This window comes from Carex rostrata, chromosome 23 (assembly GCF_964058835.1).
Source record: "Carex rostrata chromosome 23, lpCarRost1.2, whole genome shotgun sequence".
Taxonomy (NCBI): domain Eukaryota; kingdom Viridiplantae; phylum Streptophyta; class Magnoliopsida; order Poales; family Cyperaceae; genus Carex; species Carex rostrata.
In genome coordinates, this window is record NC_135940.1 from 360,398 (window position 1) to 376,549 (window position 16,152).

The 16,152-nt window shown below is 37.2% G+C and overlaps 1 protein-coding gene and 1 long non-coding RNA gene across 2 annotated transcripts; one reads left to right on the forward strand and one right to left on the reverse strand.

The window, feature by feature from the left end:
• The first annotated feature begins 2,697 nt into the window (after positions 1 to 2,697).
• On the forward strand, positions 2,698 to 4,353 carry LOC144575002 (uncharacterized). Its single transcript, XR_013518336.1, has 2 exons — positions 2,698 to 3,162; positions 4,086 to 4,353. It is a non-coding gene; the product is annotated as an uncharacterized LOC144575002 (long non-coding RNA).
• A 10,110-nt stretch (positions 4,354 to 14,463) lies between these two features.
• Positions 14,464 to 15,576, reverse strand: LOC144574579 (auxin-binding protein ABP19a-like). The gene is made up of 2 exons (XM_078324568.1): positions 15,106 to 15,576; positions 14,464 to 14,772 (listed from the first exon to the last, which is right to left on the reverse strand). The coding sequence occupies exons 1-2, from the start codon at positions 15,553 to 15,555 to the stop codon at positions 14,590 to 14,592; spliced, it is 633 nt and encodes a 210-aa protein (XP_078180694.1). The 5' UTR covers positions 15,556 to 15,576; the 3' UTR covers positions 14,464 to 14,589.
• Positions 15,577 to 16,152: the final 576 nt, after the last annotated feature.

Consider the following 16,152-nt stretch of genomic DNA (forward strand, 5'->3'; position numbering starts at 1 on the left):
CAACGACTTTCAAAATTGCTTAATAAATAGTAAAAAATTTCCAAAAAATATAAAATTTGGTCTCCAAGCACATTTCAATATGGAGAACAAGATGAACAGTTCGGATCGACGTTTTGAACTTTAAAATCGCAAAATATGAGCGTGAAGTAAAATAGTCGCTTTACTTCACAACTCACCGTAGCACACCGTAGCACAATATTATTATAATAATTACTTAAACTATAATTTTACAACATAATAATTATATAATTTTTAACCATAAATCATAACTCTAATTTTTTATTAACATCTCACAATTCAAGCAAACATTAATAAGATGAAAAAAAACATAATTATTTCTAGGGTTTATGGTCGGATTCTTCTATGGTTAAACATGCAAACATTTTATAACATGCATGCAAACATTAATAATATGAAAAAAAAGTCTCAATGTTGCTCTTTTCACCAACTATAATTATTTCTACTCGAAAATTACCAAAATTTGATGATAATCAACACCAAAATCATGAAATGAAGAGGGATCAAATTCTTCTACTTATTTTTTTTGGTTTTTATTATATATGTCACCAACTAATCGAATCGAACAATTTAATCACAATCACAATCACAATCACAATCACAATCACAATCACAATCACAATCACAATTACATTTAATCACAATCAAAATTACATTTAATCAAATTCAATCGCATTCAATCACATTCAATCAAATCGAATCCAATAGAATCGAACAATTATAACCTAATCACATTCAATCATCGAATCAAAAACTTACCCGAGAGAGAGGGAGAGGAGGGTGGCAGCTAGTCGAGCGAGCGAGAGAGGGGGTTGTCGGGCGGAGGGAAGAGTGGCGGAGCCGCTAGGATGGCAGTAGCAGTGGTGGCCGGCCGGCTGGGCTAGGGTGCAGCTAGCTAGGGTTTTTCGGTTTTTTTTTTTCATTTCTTTTATGTTCTGGATGAAGGCAGAGAGAGGGAGAGGAAGCTCACGGGTTGGGGTTAAATGGTTCGCTACCAGACCGCCCATGGGGGGGGGGGGGGGGGGGGGGGTTTGGTCCCCATAGGAGACCGCCCGTGGGGGGAGCGGTTTGGTCCCAAGGAAACCGCCCGCGGGCCAGGCTGTTTGGTATTTAACTGGGCCGCTCGTGGGCCTGGCGGTTAGGTTAGATTTGAAAAAAAATTAAATACAGGGTTAATTTTAAAATTACCTTTTTTTTAGGGTATTAATAAAAATGTCCGTATATATATATAGCATGTCGGACAAGTAATATATATGTAGAGGTGCTACTTTTCTTAAAAAAGTACAAGGGAATTGTTAATTTATGTTAAACATCTGAAAATTATATTGGAATGAAAAGCTAGAAATTAATTAACTTGAGCTAGCTAGCAAGCCAAAACGATAGAGAGCAATTAAATAATTGTACTTTATAGTTAGTGACTTAATTAATTGGCCTGGATCTCTAGATCTTATGGCCGGAACTCTTTGCTACATCTCCGAATTAATGCATAAAATTAATAAACTAATATTAGACAAAAGCATTAAAATTTTCACTTCACAAATTGATAAGAGAATGAATTAAGAGAATTATCTATATATAGAGAGAGAGAGAGAGAGAGATGGGCTATGGTGCATTGCAATGCATAGGCCATGGTGTGCATTGGACCATAAATCACCGATTCAAAGTCCAAATGACCGATCCAAACCGTTCATCTTGTTCTCCATATTAATATGTGCTTGGAGACCAAATTTTATATTTTTTGGAATTTGTTTACTATTTATTAAGCCACTTTGAAAATCGCTGATCCAACGGTGGCTTCTGATTTTACTGTTCCAAACAGTCACCGTTGGATCAGCGATTTTCAAAATGGCTTAATAAATAGTAAAAAAATTCCAAAAAATATAAAATTTGGTCTCCAAGCACATATTAATATGGAGAACAAGATGAACGGTTTGGATCGGTCATTTGGACTTTGAATCGGTGATTTATGGTCCAATGCACACCATGGCCTATGCATTGCAATGCACCATAGCCCATCTCTCTCTTTCTCTCTCTCTCTCTCTCTCTCTCTATCTATATATATATATATATATATATATATGAGTAAAGCTAGCGTGTGACATGCTCACCAAGAAAGTTTGGTGAGCATAACTCCAAAAGTATATCGGATCGACGTCAAATGCCAAATCCAAACCGTTGAAATCCATATACTTCATGAGTGATGCATATACATGCAAAATTTTGAAAGTTTCGAGTTTATTTGCTACACGGTCAAGTGGTCAAAGAAATAATAAAAATTGAATATATAAAATAACTTATAATAAAATGTTCATTTCTTTGACCACTTGACCGTGTAGCAAATAAACTCGAAACTTTCAAAATTTTGCATATATATGCATCACTCATGAAGTACATGGATTTCAACGGTTTGGATTTGACATTTGACGTCGATCCGATATACTTTTGGAGTTATGCTCACCAAACTTTCTTGGTGAGCATGTCACACGCTAGCTTTACTCTATATATATATATATATATATATATATATATATTGCGTTATCACCAAATTAATTAAGAGAATGAATTTTTAATTTAGATCTTCAAAACAAAATTAATTAGTATATGGGCTTCATGGTCATTGCAAGCTAGCCTTCATATATAGTACTTCATTTCCCTAAATTGGAAAAAGTAGAAATTAAAACCCATCATTAATTAGCTTTTGCACTGTTACCACATGACAAGATCGAATATATACTAGTCTAGTATAATTACATGCATGCTATCTACCTTTTGCTCTTAATTAAATTAAACAAGCTAAGCCTCTTGGCTCTTCTTTTCTTCTTCTCCTCCTCATCCTCCAAAATATATGAAAACTATGTCAGAGGATTTTATTCGTAGAAGCCCGATTTCACCTGCTGCTATCATCAGAACAACAAGCAGGAGAGATATCATGAGTTGTGACATCATTAACGAAATTATCGACAAAAATGGTAAGTATAAAGTGGTTGAAAGAGCTTCAATGGCTGGAAAGAATGTGTTATGTAAGGATATTAACAGCCATTTCAATTTCAAGGGAGAAGAGATCACAAAGCCCCTTCATTTTTTGCATTATTGCGGGATTTGTGGGCGATCACTCGGGTCGGAGCGTGATATCTATATCTACAGGTATATATGAATTACTAACTGATTCTTAATTAGTATTTTAGTATACAGCTACAATTTTTAATTAGTGTGAAATGAATACCACCAAAGGAGAAGCTACACACACACACATATATATATATATATATATGATTGGATCTTTTCCAAATTAAGATGATTGTGTTGGTGCCATATATATATTTTCATGAAAAATATTCCAATTGTGATTTTTTGGTTTATGAGTTATATTTCTTTATCAGACAGGGTGTTTGCTTTAATAAAAAAAAGAAAAAGAAAGTAGTTTGCATATATACATCATAATATATAATAGGGGCATAATTTTCCCTTTTCTTCTTCTTGAGAAGAAAAAAAAGGTCTGTCATTAAGTCTGTCATTTTCTCTGCTTTGCAATTATTAAGAGCACTATCATTGATTCTTGCATGCTCTGTGCTTTGCAATTATTGATCGTTTCAAGAGGACGAATTATATAAGTTTTTACTATCTTTTGATACAATTAATTAATGTTTCTGTGCATGGCTAGAATTTTAAGCTTCCCTGCCAGTGTACTTGTTTACTGAGTGTTTTGTAAACTGTTTTGGTTACCCTTTCGAGCCTTTTTGGGGTTGCTTTGACATTCAATTAATGTATGCATTTATCATATTTCTCAGATGACAGTGCACAAACAAATGACTAATTAAATGAGCAAAGATAATATACAAATTAAGATAATATATATGCATGTACTTCTGACCAAAAAATGGACTGGAAATATATATAGTAATCATCATGCTTGGTGAAATGGAACCTTATTTTAATAGATGGATAAATTAATGAACGGTACAGCTCAGGTTTCCAGTTAATTAATTTATTTAGTCCAAAATTGAATTACATATTGATCTCTTCTTGACATGAATATGAATATGAATATGAATATGAATATGATGCAGGGGAGAGAGCGCATTCTGTAGCAATGAATGCAGAGAGAAACAGATAAGATTTGACGCTACAAAAAGTAGCTCTTCATAGCATCAATGAGACAATGATTGGAGCTGTCTAAAAGTAATTCATGTCTTGCTCCATGTTTTGAAACCTGTTTGTAATGTTGCTTTATTCATTTTTATTCAACTAGTTTAGATTGATCTTTGTAAAGATGAATTAATGGATGTTTAATTTCCATCTTAGTAATGTAATGTGGTAGATTTTTTTTCCCTTCAATTTCTGCGTTGGATGTTTGTCTACCCTCGATCTCCTTACCTATGTAAAATGTGAATATATTTGCGGCCATTTTATTAATATCCCTTAAAAAAATGAAAATTTTAAAAATGCCCCTGTTGAATTTTTTTTTTATACATGCCCTGACCACCTGAGCTTCGGGCGGCCCAAAATTCCCCATGGAGCGCCCCCACTATAGGCGGCCCACATGCCAAGTGAGGCGCCCCATATGCCATGTGAAGCGCCCCAGGGACGGGCGCCCCGTATTGTGTTTTTTTTTTAATTTCTTTTTAATTATTTTCCAAATAGCCATGTATTAATGTACCCATTATTATGTCATGTAACTTATAATTTTTTTTTTTAAATGTAGTTTGTTAAAGAAAAAGATGTTAGTTTTTTAAATAGAAGTGTGGGTCGCAAATAAAAATTACGGTTTCAATATAATTTCTTAATATAGTGTATTGTTGCGCTTTTAATTCTATTGTTGAACTTTAAGTGTATTGTTGAACTTTAATTGTATTATTAAACTGTGTTATAATGATGAAATGTAAAGTGCAATCAACATAATACCAACATGAATATAAAATAAAAAAAAACATAATGCCATTATAAGCTCAAACATATGCATATATATTTGCAACAGTGCGTACATAGTCTCTATATATACAAGAAGTATATATAGAAATGATGCATTCGCTAAGTACATATTTAATATTTTAATTTTTTTGACTGAACGAAGAATATTCTTCGTTATAAAATGTTTGTTTTGAAGTGTCTTTGTTGTTTCCCTTCCATTGAATGATATATAGAAACAATGATTAAAACATATGATTTCTACAGTAATAATGTTGTCTCATTAATTAGTGAGTAGTGACGGCATATATTTTAAAAAATTAATACTGATTTTCTTCATACACTATAATATCATTAATTAGTGAATGTGATCATTTCTATAAAAATAAATTTCAACGCTTGTAACATTTTAGCCCTCTCATAATTTTTTATTATGACATGTGCTTAATTAACTAAAATACAGAATATGCTCCCATTCAGCTTTCATCATTGTTTTTAACGATATACATGAATTTAATTGTTTCCATTTATATAGAATGTACAGCTATTAATGAACCTAGGTATATATAATTAAAAGACATGAGTATTAAAGGGTAAGGGAAAATTGGGTATTTAAAAGAAAAATACTCTTTCAGCTCTCAAAACTGCAAAAGATGCACTTAATATAGCACTCTAAAATATATCATTGGTTTTGTGCTCCAATCATGCTCGATATTATTTTCTCTATTTTCAAAATATGAACAGTCAATTCAAATTGCTCAATATGATTTTCACATTAAAATATGCTTGGAGACCAAATTATATATTTTGTGGAATTTTTTTTTATTCTTTTAGATAGATACAAAATCACTGTTTTGGATGGTCAAGAATCTTCTGAAAATACGAGTATCATTCAATTTCATAATTAATAAAATAATAAGTAGGGTTAAAATACAATATTGATTTTATGCTCCAATCATGCTCGATATTATTTTCTTTATTTTGAAAGTATGAACAGTCGATTCGAACCTCAACATGATCTTCATATTAAAATATGCTTGGAGACCAAATTATATATTTTGTGAATTTTTTTAATTCTTTTAGATATATACAAAATCATTGTTTTAGATGGTCGAGAATCTTCTGAAAATAATGATTTTGCATCTATAAGAAAAATAGTAAAACAATTCAAAATAAATATAAAATTTGCTTTCCAAACACATTTTAATATAAATATTATATTGAACGGTTTGAATTGATTATTCGGACTTTAAAAATGAAAAAAAGTGTGTATTTAAACCTTATTCTAAAATAATACAAATTGTCCTCGCCGACTCTCTGCATATTTTTTGCCTTTGGCAGTTGCAAATTTGCAGCTAGCGTTTGTGCAATTAGGTAAATTACAGAGATACAGATACGAGACAAATCTCTTTCTCTGTTATATTTTGTTTATTTGTTTCTGTCTGTTTGCTCGTGGAGCATATTACAAGTTAAACAAACAAATCATCCGGGTCCCATTGAAACTGGACTGTGCTCACACAGCCTCACCGAGTGATTAGATGACAAGTGGGGCCAGAATGCAACAACAGATCATGACTTGAGAGGGTAAGTAGTAAGTACCTAGCTTGCATTTATGATGACAATTTATTCTCACGATTGTTTGAATATTGTTTGATTTTGATAACAACACATTGGTGGGACAGATTGCAATTGCTATTGTCGGTGAAAAGAGAAATGGTGTTGGTTTCTGATGGGCCCATGTAAACAAGAGTCTTAAAAGAATGGACATGGGTCATGAATAATTCGGCCTAGGATCTTCTTTGAAGGGCCAGACCGGGACTAAGAATAAGGCTCTTGTCCCCAATGAGTCAATATGGCGCGATTAAGACCCAAGACCCGCCTAATGTGATCCCGGACAAGCGAAATAGGCTCAAGGTCAAGCCCAACAGGAAGGCCCGTCTCGGCACGGCCAGCCCGTAACATCCGCAGGAGCATCGCGTAGGGCAATTATGCGGGGTTAACCCGCCCTCATGCGGACTCTGACAATCCTGACAACGCGGAATGATTGTCAGAAGACAACCTATATAAGTCCCAGATCCTGAGGCACAAGGGGGGATTTTTTAGACAATAGAAGGTACCAAGAAGTTAGAGTACGAGTACCCCCACAATTACCCTAAGTCGCTTCAGTGAGACTCGAACCGGATTTCCTAAGCCGGGATGAGCCGAGCTCCCGAAACCACCAAAACCTTACGGTCTCGTCCTCCGGGACTTGATCCGTATCAACCACTGTGGGGCCCACTAGGCTCCAACCATCCGAGCTTCAGATGGCGTGTGAGGAGATGAGAGGGGAAACTGATACGTCCAAAGGGTATGGTAAAAAGTTTCAGTACAACTAGATGTACCTTTTATCCCTAAATACACTTTTGGTTTAGATTGCAAGTATACAATCCTACCGTGTAGTATATTGTCGGGTATTGATCCACAGGGAGTATGTTTGAATACTATGTTTAAACTTTAATAATAAATTTCAGAAAATAAAATAAAGTAAAGTGCAATAAAGTAAATGAGGGGTTGTATTCTAACGATTCCTAAGGTTGGGTTCAATACCCAAAAGAAAGGAGTTTGAAACAATAATTGTAAATAAAAATAAAATTGGTTTGCTTTCAAGTAAAGGAGATATAGGGGTATTCGGCCTACAATCACTTGCTAACTCTATCTATTCGGTATTTGTTTAAGTTCATGTATGATTTAATGAGGTTTCTAACCTAATATGTTATTAAGGGTCACTTTCGTGAATTAATAACGTGTCTAAGTAATTCGAACTTCACGATTAAGTCCTTCATCATAGCTACTTAGACCATAAGCTCTTGTTAGTCTCTTCTCTCCTCAAATATTGATATTTCACGATTAAGTCCATCATACCAATACCCGATTCGATTTGAGATGTCCTAATTAGGGTTTGGCTTCACGATTAGGTCCTTCACCAAGTTCCTAACCTTAATTTCTGTAGTTCCGGCTTAGATTACAAATTGGTTAGATCCTAATCCAAACCTAGGGTATTTGCATTCATAATTTGGTACTCTCCTCTCATCCTAGCAATATTGGTTCTTTCGAATCCAACACGGGACTACTGCGATTTCAAGTACTAAACTATGTAATTAACACAAATGATAAATCACAGAAATTAACATCAAATCCCATAAAACAATAATAATAAAAACAAATAGCCAAATAAGATATAATTAAACAAGTTCATGCATTGACCTAAACCCCTAGAGAGATGTCTACTCCCTCATGGAGAGATCCATTACAAAAAATTGGCAAAGTAAGAAGAAATGATTACACCCTTTATTGAATCAAGAACCTCTATCTTGCCGAATCTTGCTCAGGAAACCCTTCTTCTCCTTGCTTGAAAGCTTTCCTTATTTCAGAATTTATCGCTAAGTATTGTGTGTGTGGAGAGAGAGAATGAGATTGGATGATCTTTGCGAAGAGATGCCTTGAATGGAGAATGAACCCCCTCTTTTATAACTAAAGACCATGTCCAATTTAGAGGCTAGAAAGTGGAGTTAGTGGGTGCTATATTTGGATTGTTTTTCAGGATTGCATTGTCCATATTTGGCTGTCAAAACGCGTCCTTGGTGCGCCAAAAATAGAAACCGTGTTGAAAACGTGTAATTTTGACTTTCTACGAGTTTAGTGCATCCGACTAACTCCCAATTTCCTTTTTTAGTTTCTTATGTTGTAGATATTCTTCATAGCTTTCCAAAAAGTGGTTGTATGCCCAAAACGGAGTTGCAAGTCAAAAGTTATGGCTATTTTAAGTTCAGGCTGCAGTTATGCGTTCTGCTACAGTGCGACCAGGTCACCCGCACTGGGCTCGGATTTTTCCAGTGCGTCCAGATTTCATCCGCATCGATATCCGTGCGTCCGCACGGATTTTGACGAATAACTTATTATACCTTTTTAAATTGGCGCGCATCCAAAAATTCATCTAAGTACTTAGTGCAGCCTTATCGTAAACCGTGTGTTCGCACTGGGCATTTTTCTTCGGTTTTTCTTCGTTTTTCTCCATTTTCTGCAAATTAAAACCAAACAAACGCAGTAACTTAATTCTAAGTGTATTCTATTAACTTTATATTCAAAATACAAGATATTTGGTGTTATTTTGTGATAAAAATCATATCGAATATGTATATAATTTAGGTCTATCAGAAACAGGGGCGCCACATCTAGGGATTCCTCTGGATCCTCCCGGAACTATCCTCAACCCGCAACCGGGCGACAACACTCGTCTCCCTGTCGACACTTCGGTGAACCCGACACTTGCCGTCTCAACTCCGAGAGGGGGGAATGTTACTCGTCTTCCTGCCAACACTTCGGTCATCCCGAGACCTGTCGTCCCACCCCCACCAGGAGGACAACTTCAGCCTCTATACACCCCTCAAGGAGGACAACTGCCGCCCTCTGACCCATACCACCAGATGCTGTCATACTCCTATACCCCACAAATATTTTCATACCCACCACCATATACCTACGCACCATTCACTTACTCAAACACCCATTATCCATACCAGACCCACCCAACAATGCAAGGTCAACACTCTGCTCCTGCCCCAGCTTATATCTCGTACCCCCCCACCACCCATTATTCCACAAGAGCTTGTAGCACCGAGCCACCCAATTGTCTCTCTGATAAGCCGAAATTGTATCTATTGAAACCTAGGGTTTGTTATGTAAATTAAGCCAAGTTTTGTTGAAATTAGGTTTAATTAGGTTAGAAATGTCCAAAAGTTCAAGTTACTGCCCTAGTTATGTTTGTTCTACAGGTAATCAAGTGTTTGGAGCTTAACGAAGCAAAACGGGTGAGTTAGCACGAAGATTGGAGCTTCTGCCACCATTCATTGCGGCCCGCAACCATATCTATTGCGGCCCGCAACCAAACAAGTCAGAGCCTATTTTATTTCTGCACATCCATTGCGGCCCGCAACCAAACTCATTGCGGCCCGTAATGACTTCTCCAGCACAGAGCATCTTCATTCCAGCACACTCATTGCGGCCCGCAACCAAACTCATTGCGGCCCGCAATGACCTCTCCAGATTTTTCTACGCAGTCTGTTAACGGCCTCCATTCATTGCGGCCCGCAATGAATGTATTACGGCCCGCAATTAGGTCGGTTCAGGGCCCGAATTTGCTATTTTTGGTTGGTTATTTCTAGGTTTTGGAGGGGTTATAAAAGGGGAACCTGTAGAATAGATTGGGTACGTTTTTTTAGAGAGTTAATTTCTGATTTTGAACAAGGAAGAGCAAGGAAAAGCTAGAAGAGAGAAGAAGGAAGAAGAGATCATTGATCAATCGGTTTTATTATTTTCTTTCCTTTGGAACTCTTTTATTCTTTTGATTTGATTTGTATCTTAGCCATGGCTGGCTAAGGGCTTTTCTAGGGTTGATTAGGGTTGTACTTGAAACTTTTGTTATGATTTAGTTGGTTTTATTTTATATATTCTTGTTCTTTGTTGTGATCTATTCTTTATTTTAATTGATTGTGAAGACTTAATCGAAATTGCATGAAACCCTAGGATTTGGTATTTACAATTGAGAAATTGAATATTAGGTCCAGACCATAAGGAATAGGGTATTTGATAGGCTAAGTACCGAGAGGTGATGCTTGTCTTATACGGGCTTTACCCAATAGTTTAGAAAATTGTGCCAAGTACCGAGAGGTGAAAGATAGTTTTCTAGATCAATTGGGACAGTAAGAACTTAATGACTTTATATTAGAGTAGCCAAGTACCGAGAGGTGACGTTTATTCTAATTGAAAGATGGTATTAATATAGAGATATCACTTTGTACCTACAACACCCAACTGTGCCTTCATAAATATAAGAACAAAATTTACAAACCAATTAGTCGTAACACTAGTGGATATGAACCCTAAGAAACCCTAATTTCTCATTCTTGTTAAAAACCTAATTTTGCTTTAAAGACTTTAGTTTAATTCATTTTAATCGAAACCAAACCACTTGAACAAACACAAAACCTTTTTACTTTCTTTTACTAAATTAAATTGTTAGGTTAGAGCTAATATTCCAACTTGTCCCTGTGGAGACGATCCCTAAGTACTACTTGACAAGGTTGTACACTTGCAACCGAATTGAGTATCAACTAGGATTTATTACTTGTATTGTAATAATTCACATCACTCTCGCCCAGAAGGTCCCATACTCAACGACCCGAACCGTCGCAGAGCGGGTCCCAGCGTTCCGGTCCGAAACCTGGATGAAGAATTTTATGAGGTTTGGACCGAAAGGAGTGGTGAAAGTTCTACTGCTTGAAGAATTGGACGCGAGGAACGTTCACGACTCGAAAACCTCTTGAATGATCCCGAGGGAACAAGGCCAATCCTTCCAGAAGGTAATGAAGGAGGGGAAAATGTGATAAACCAAGGAGATGATCTCGAACCTCAGGGAGAAGAAGAAAACAGACGTGAGCGATCCCCTCCGAACGAGGATGCCACTGGTGGGCGAGACCGTCGACCGCTTTCTCGGCGAAGAGAGGTTTCTTATCGAAACCTTGAGAACCCCCCCCGGAGAAACAATGGGTGTTCTCCTCCCAAGGATAGGGAGAGGCAAGAACATTGTGGGGAAGATAGACATAAGCGACATAGTTCCCGCGAGAGAAGAGGGGTCTCGTGATAAAGCCGGGCGAAGAGAGAGACGCGCATCCAAGAGCCCAACCAAAAGGCTTAGTTTGGCTCAAATAGAAGAAATGATCCGAACTTGGGTAGCCGCCAAGCTCGAGGAGTCCGAAAAGTATACATATACCATGGGTGAAGATGGCCCTTTGGCACCCGAAGTATATACCGAGATGGAACCAGATTTCAAAATTTGAACTTTACAACAATTCTCATCGTTGTTTTGGGCAAACAAGCGTCTCGGCTAGTATATGCCTAGTTTTCTTGTTTTAAGTTTTATCTTGTTTTAAGTTTACCAAGTTCAGTCAGTAGGCAGTGAATTAGCCTGACAGTACGTAGACGTCTATTATAATATGATGCAAACTTTTTACTTTGTAAGGATGTTTCCTTGGTCGTATTTTATTTGTTTTATGTGATCTCACATCTTGTATATTTTCCAATTTGTATATTCTTTCACTACGCCACACAATTTATTTTAAAATAAATGGGGGGGGGGGAGGGAGAGTCACAAACACCATGTCTATAAAAAAAATATAATAAAAAGCCCAGCACAATACCCGAGGGACACGATACCGGTAAACAGTTATATATAACAACCATAACAACAGGAGAGCAAAAGTAGTTTCCCCCTACCAACAATCCGAAGACTATAATGAGCATTGATCCAACGCCATCATCAACGAGACGCATGGGAAGAATAGATGGCACATCTCGCACGCAAGAAAATATCGATTTTTGCCCGAAATGCAGAAGGTACGACAAGCGACACCTAATGTTCACATGCGTTGAGTGTATAGAGGCGTTCCATCCATCTTGCATCTCCGATTACCCACCAAAAATATACGAAGACCTGAGGTTTAAACATTTCACATGCCCAACATGCGCTGTTGAGAAATACAGGCGAGAAACCTATCCGAAAAGACGCCCGCAACAATGGTATTCCGACTCCGATTAAGGAACATGCCCCGTAATCTCGCAGGACAATTAGTAGTAGTTTCCTTTAGTTATAAATGTTGTATGCCATGGGCAAGGTCGCTAGGCCTTATGTCGAATAATGTAATATTATGAATTTGTTATAAATTATGTTGCGTGATGTAGCATCAAAAATTGCCAGTAGATTATGTCAGACCCTCTCTAATAAACTATTGAGCGCCTAATGTTACATAGGTACACAATTCTGACACCTATGTAGTAATCAAACCAAAATGCATCTCACTCAAACGCTTCTCGCTCGAATGCATCTCGGCTTAGGGGGCTAATGATAGACCCATGTAAACAAGAACCTTAGAAGAATAGACATGGGTCATGAATAACCCGGCCTAGGACCCCCTTTGAAGGTCCAGACCGGAACTAAGAACAAGGCCCTTGTCCCCAATGAGTCAATATGGCGCGATTAAGACCCAAGACCCGCCTGATGTGATCCTGGGCAAGCGAAATAAGCTCAAGGTCAAGCCCGACAGGAAGGCCCGTCTCGGCACGGTCAGCCCGTAACATCCACAGGAGCGTCGCGTAGGGCAATTATGCAGGGTTAACCCGCCCTCATGCGGACTGTGACAATCCTAACAACGCAGAATGATTGTTAGAAGACAGCCTATATAAGTCCCAGATCCCGAGGCGCAAGGGGGGATTTTTTAGACAATAGAAGATACCAAGAGGTTAGAGTACGAGTACCTCCACAATTACCCTAAGTCGCTTCAGCGAGACTCGAACCGGATTTTCTAAGCAGGGACGAGCCGAGCTCCCGAAACCACCAAAACCTTACAGTCTCGTCCTCCGGGACTTGATCCGTATCAGTTTCTTTGTTCATCAATTTGCTCTCTAAATGGAGATAACATAGACCGTACGATCTATCCAGAATTTAAAATGAATGACTGAAGCTGTTGACTAGCCGTTCGATAGTTAGGCCTTGGTAATGGTACGTAAGAGCTTGTGGCCGGATGAGATTTGCTTGTGGAGTTGTGGAGCATTAAAAGACAACAAACAAACTTACAAAGTCATTGAAACCACTTAATTGGATGGCCCGAATTGAACAACAGATCATGACTTGAGAGGGGAATTTGTTTGTTTGTTCGATTCGTTTTTTGTCGCATTAATGTTATATTCAACTGTTTATATGTACACTTTTCACATGTAAGTTCAACGGAAAAATACGTACGCTATATGTCATAAATTATCTTTGATATATTATTTTACTTAATTTGCTATACATTTTTCCGATGAATGGACTGAAGCTGTTGAGTAGCCGTTGGATGGTGGAGCTGCTTCTTCAATGTGGACTGTACTGTGGAGGAGTGTGTTACGAAAAAAATTTGAAGTGTTCCTACTCATTTTCAGAATTAAAAATGGTTAAGATGTTAATTGAACAATCAAATTAATTGTGCACATTAGCTAGCTAGGGAGTAATTTTTAATTAAGCATCACATCACATCACAGTCCGATTGCTTAATTAATAGAGTTGCTTGATGAATTTATTTTCTTGTATCAATCTTTAAATTAAAGACGATCCAATTGGTGTGCAAACTTAAAACTTTGATGTTATTTTTTTTGGTTAATTTAATTAGGCCCAATTACTGTTGTGTTTGGGCTAGCTCGCTCGTATGTAGGTGGCCAGAATTTAGTAGAAGAAATGTTTCTAAGACAGCATTGGGCCTTAGCTCAGAAATATATGAAACCAATTGACGCCTTAGAATTAGATGCTGCCAAGTGCCAAGTCGCTGGCCAAATCCAGTGGTGTTGTAGTTGCTGTGACGTCTCTGGAGCTGTTGATTTACCCTTCTAAACTTACTCATTTTAATGTCTTTTCAACGGAATATTTTTAAGTAATTGCAAATTGTACGTGAAAGAACAGGACTCACTCGTTAATTTCTTCAGATAGATATCTTATCACAACAAGGGCTTCAACAAAGCTGGCAGTAAACAATGACATGCACCAATGATCGACCAACCGCATATATAATAGCATAAAGAGATAATTAATTCATTAAACGATCAATTTGTTCCTCCAAGTACACCCTTGAGCTTCTTCACCTCATAATCGTCAAGGAAGGTAACCTTCTCAACTATTTGTGATGGAAGACTATTTGCAAACAGTGCAAACGAAGTAATCTGGAGACCAGGGTTTGGGTTGCTCAAGCTAACAAAAGCTACCGCATTTGACTTTCCTCCATTTATCTGCATATGTACAATGATATTTAATACATATATATATATATTAACTGAAGCAACAACTGATCAAGTGGAAGTGTCCACATGCATTACAACAAAACAAAAGATATTTTAGACTGGCATGTGTACAAGTGTCCTAGCTACTTCAATAAATTAACTAACAGAACTATTTTTCATTGGAATTCGGTGGCACTGTATATGTGAACAAATAATGAAATTTATTCCAAACAACTTATAATTATTAAGTATTCTAAATTCTGGTGAATATAAATTAAATTTCAGCAGTACTGTCATGCATTTATTCAATTTAGTTAGATAATATCTCAATAATTTTTTTACCTGAAAATGGAGGAGTCCTTGAGGAAAAACCATGGTGTCACCCTTCTTAAGTGCTTTTATGTATACTGCATTAGCTGAGCTGGAGATAAACCCAGCAATGATAATTCCTTTGGTAATAATGATAAGCTCTGAACCACCAGGGTGTGTGTGAAGCGGTATAACACCACCCGGTGCAAGGTCTAGCCTGAGAGCTGACAGCCCTAGGCCATTGATACCGGGAAATTGTGCAACAAAAGCTGGTGTAACAGCAGCCTTTATAATGTTCGTTGTGTTTCCTGGCACACCGAGGCCATGAAACACAAAGTCATCTACTGTTACATCAGCAACCTTCTTGCATACGTAACCAGACGGTGTGTCGGGACCTGACAGGTCTGCGACACAGAAGTCATCCTGCAGAGCTGAGGCGCTGTAGGAGAGCAGGAGGAGGGATAGGAGGAAGAATGGATGCATGTTGGATATTATATTTTTGCTCTCCAATTACGCCGGCCTGATATAGTTTATATAGATAATAATATAATATATGTTGGCTTAAGTGTGAAAGTATGTTTAGGGAATGTGTGGTGGTGTGTTGCCATGCAGGAGCAGGAGGATAGATTTAACGAGAATAGCTGTTGAGATTTGGCCAATAAGGAAGTGGACAGAATATTATGCTGTAACGGTCCATGCATGCATTATCTCGACATGCTAGCTGTATTCCCAGAAAGGAGAGAGAGAGAGAGAGAGAGAGAGAGAGAGAGAGAGGACAAATTAGGAGGCTTCAAATTTTTGTGGACCGATTAATTATGAGTTTGTGGTCCTGTCGAGATATTTATATTACAAATGTAAACATGCATGTTATACAATATTAGTAAATTAATTAATGTTCTTGCTACTTATTCAATGCAGGAGACTCATATCTAGCTAATATGCATGTCATGGTCAAATTTAATTTTGTCTCCATATCTAATTCTAGTACCTCAAACCCTGAATTAGTGACATTATTGCATAATTCTATAACATTATTACTGTTTCGTTAATAAAATGGGTACGAATGTGAAAGAGACCTCC

Coding starts and splice junctions, on each gene's coding strand:
- LOC144574579 (XM_078324568.1), bottom strand. CDS start 15,555: ATGCATCCATTCTTCCTCCTATCCCTCCTCCTGCTCTCCTACAGCGCC. Junction 14,773..15,105: donor AAGGACTCCTCCATTTTCAG/GTAAAAAAATTA, acceptor GTACATATGCAG/ATAAATGGAGGAAAGTCAAA.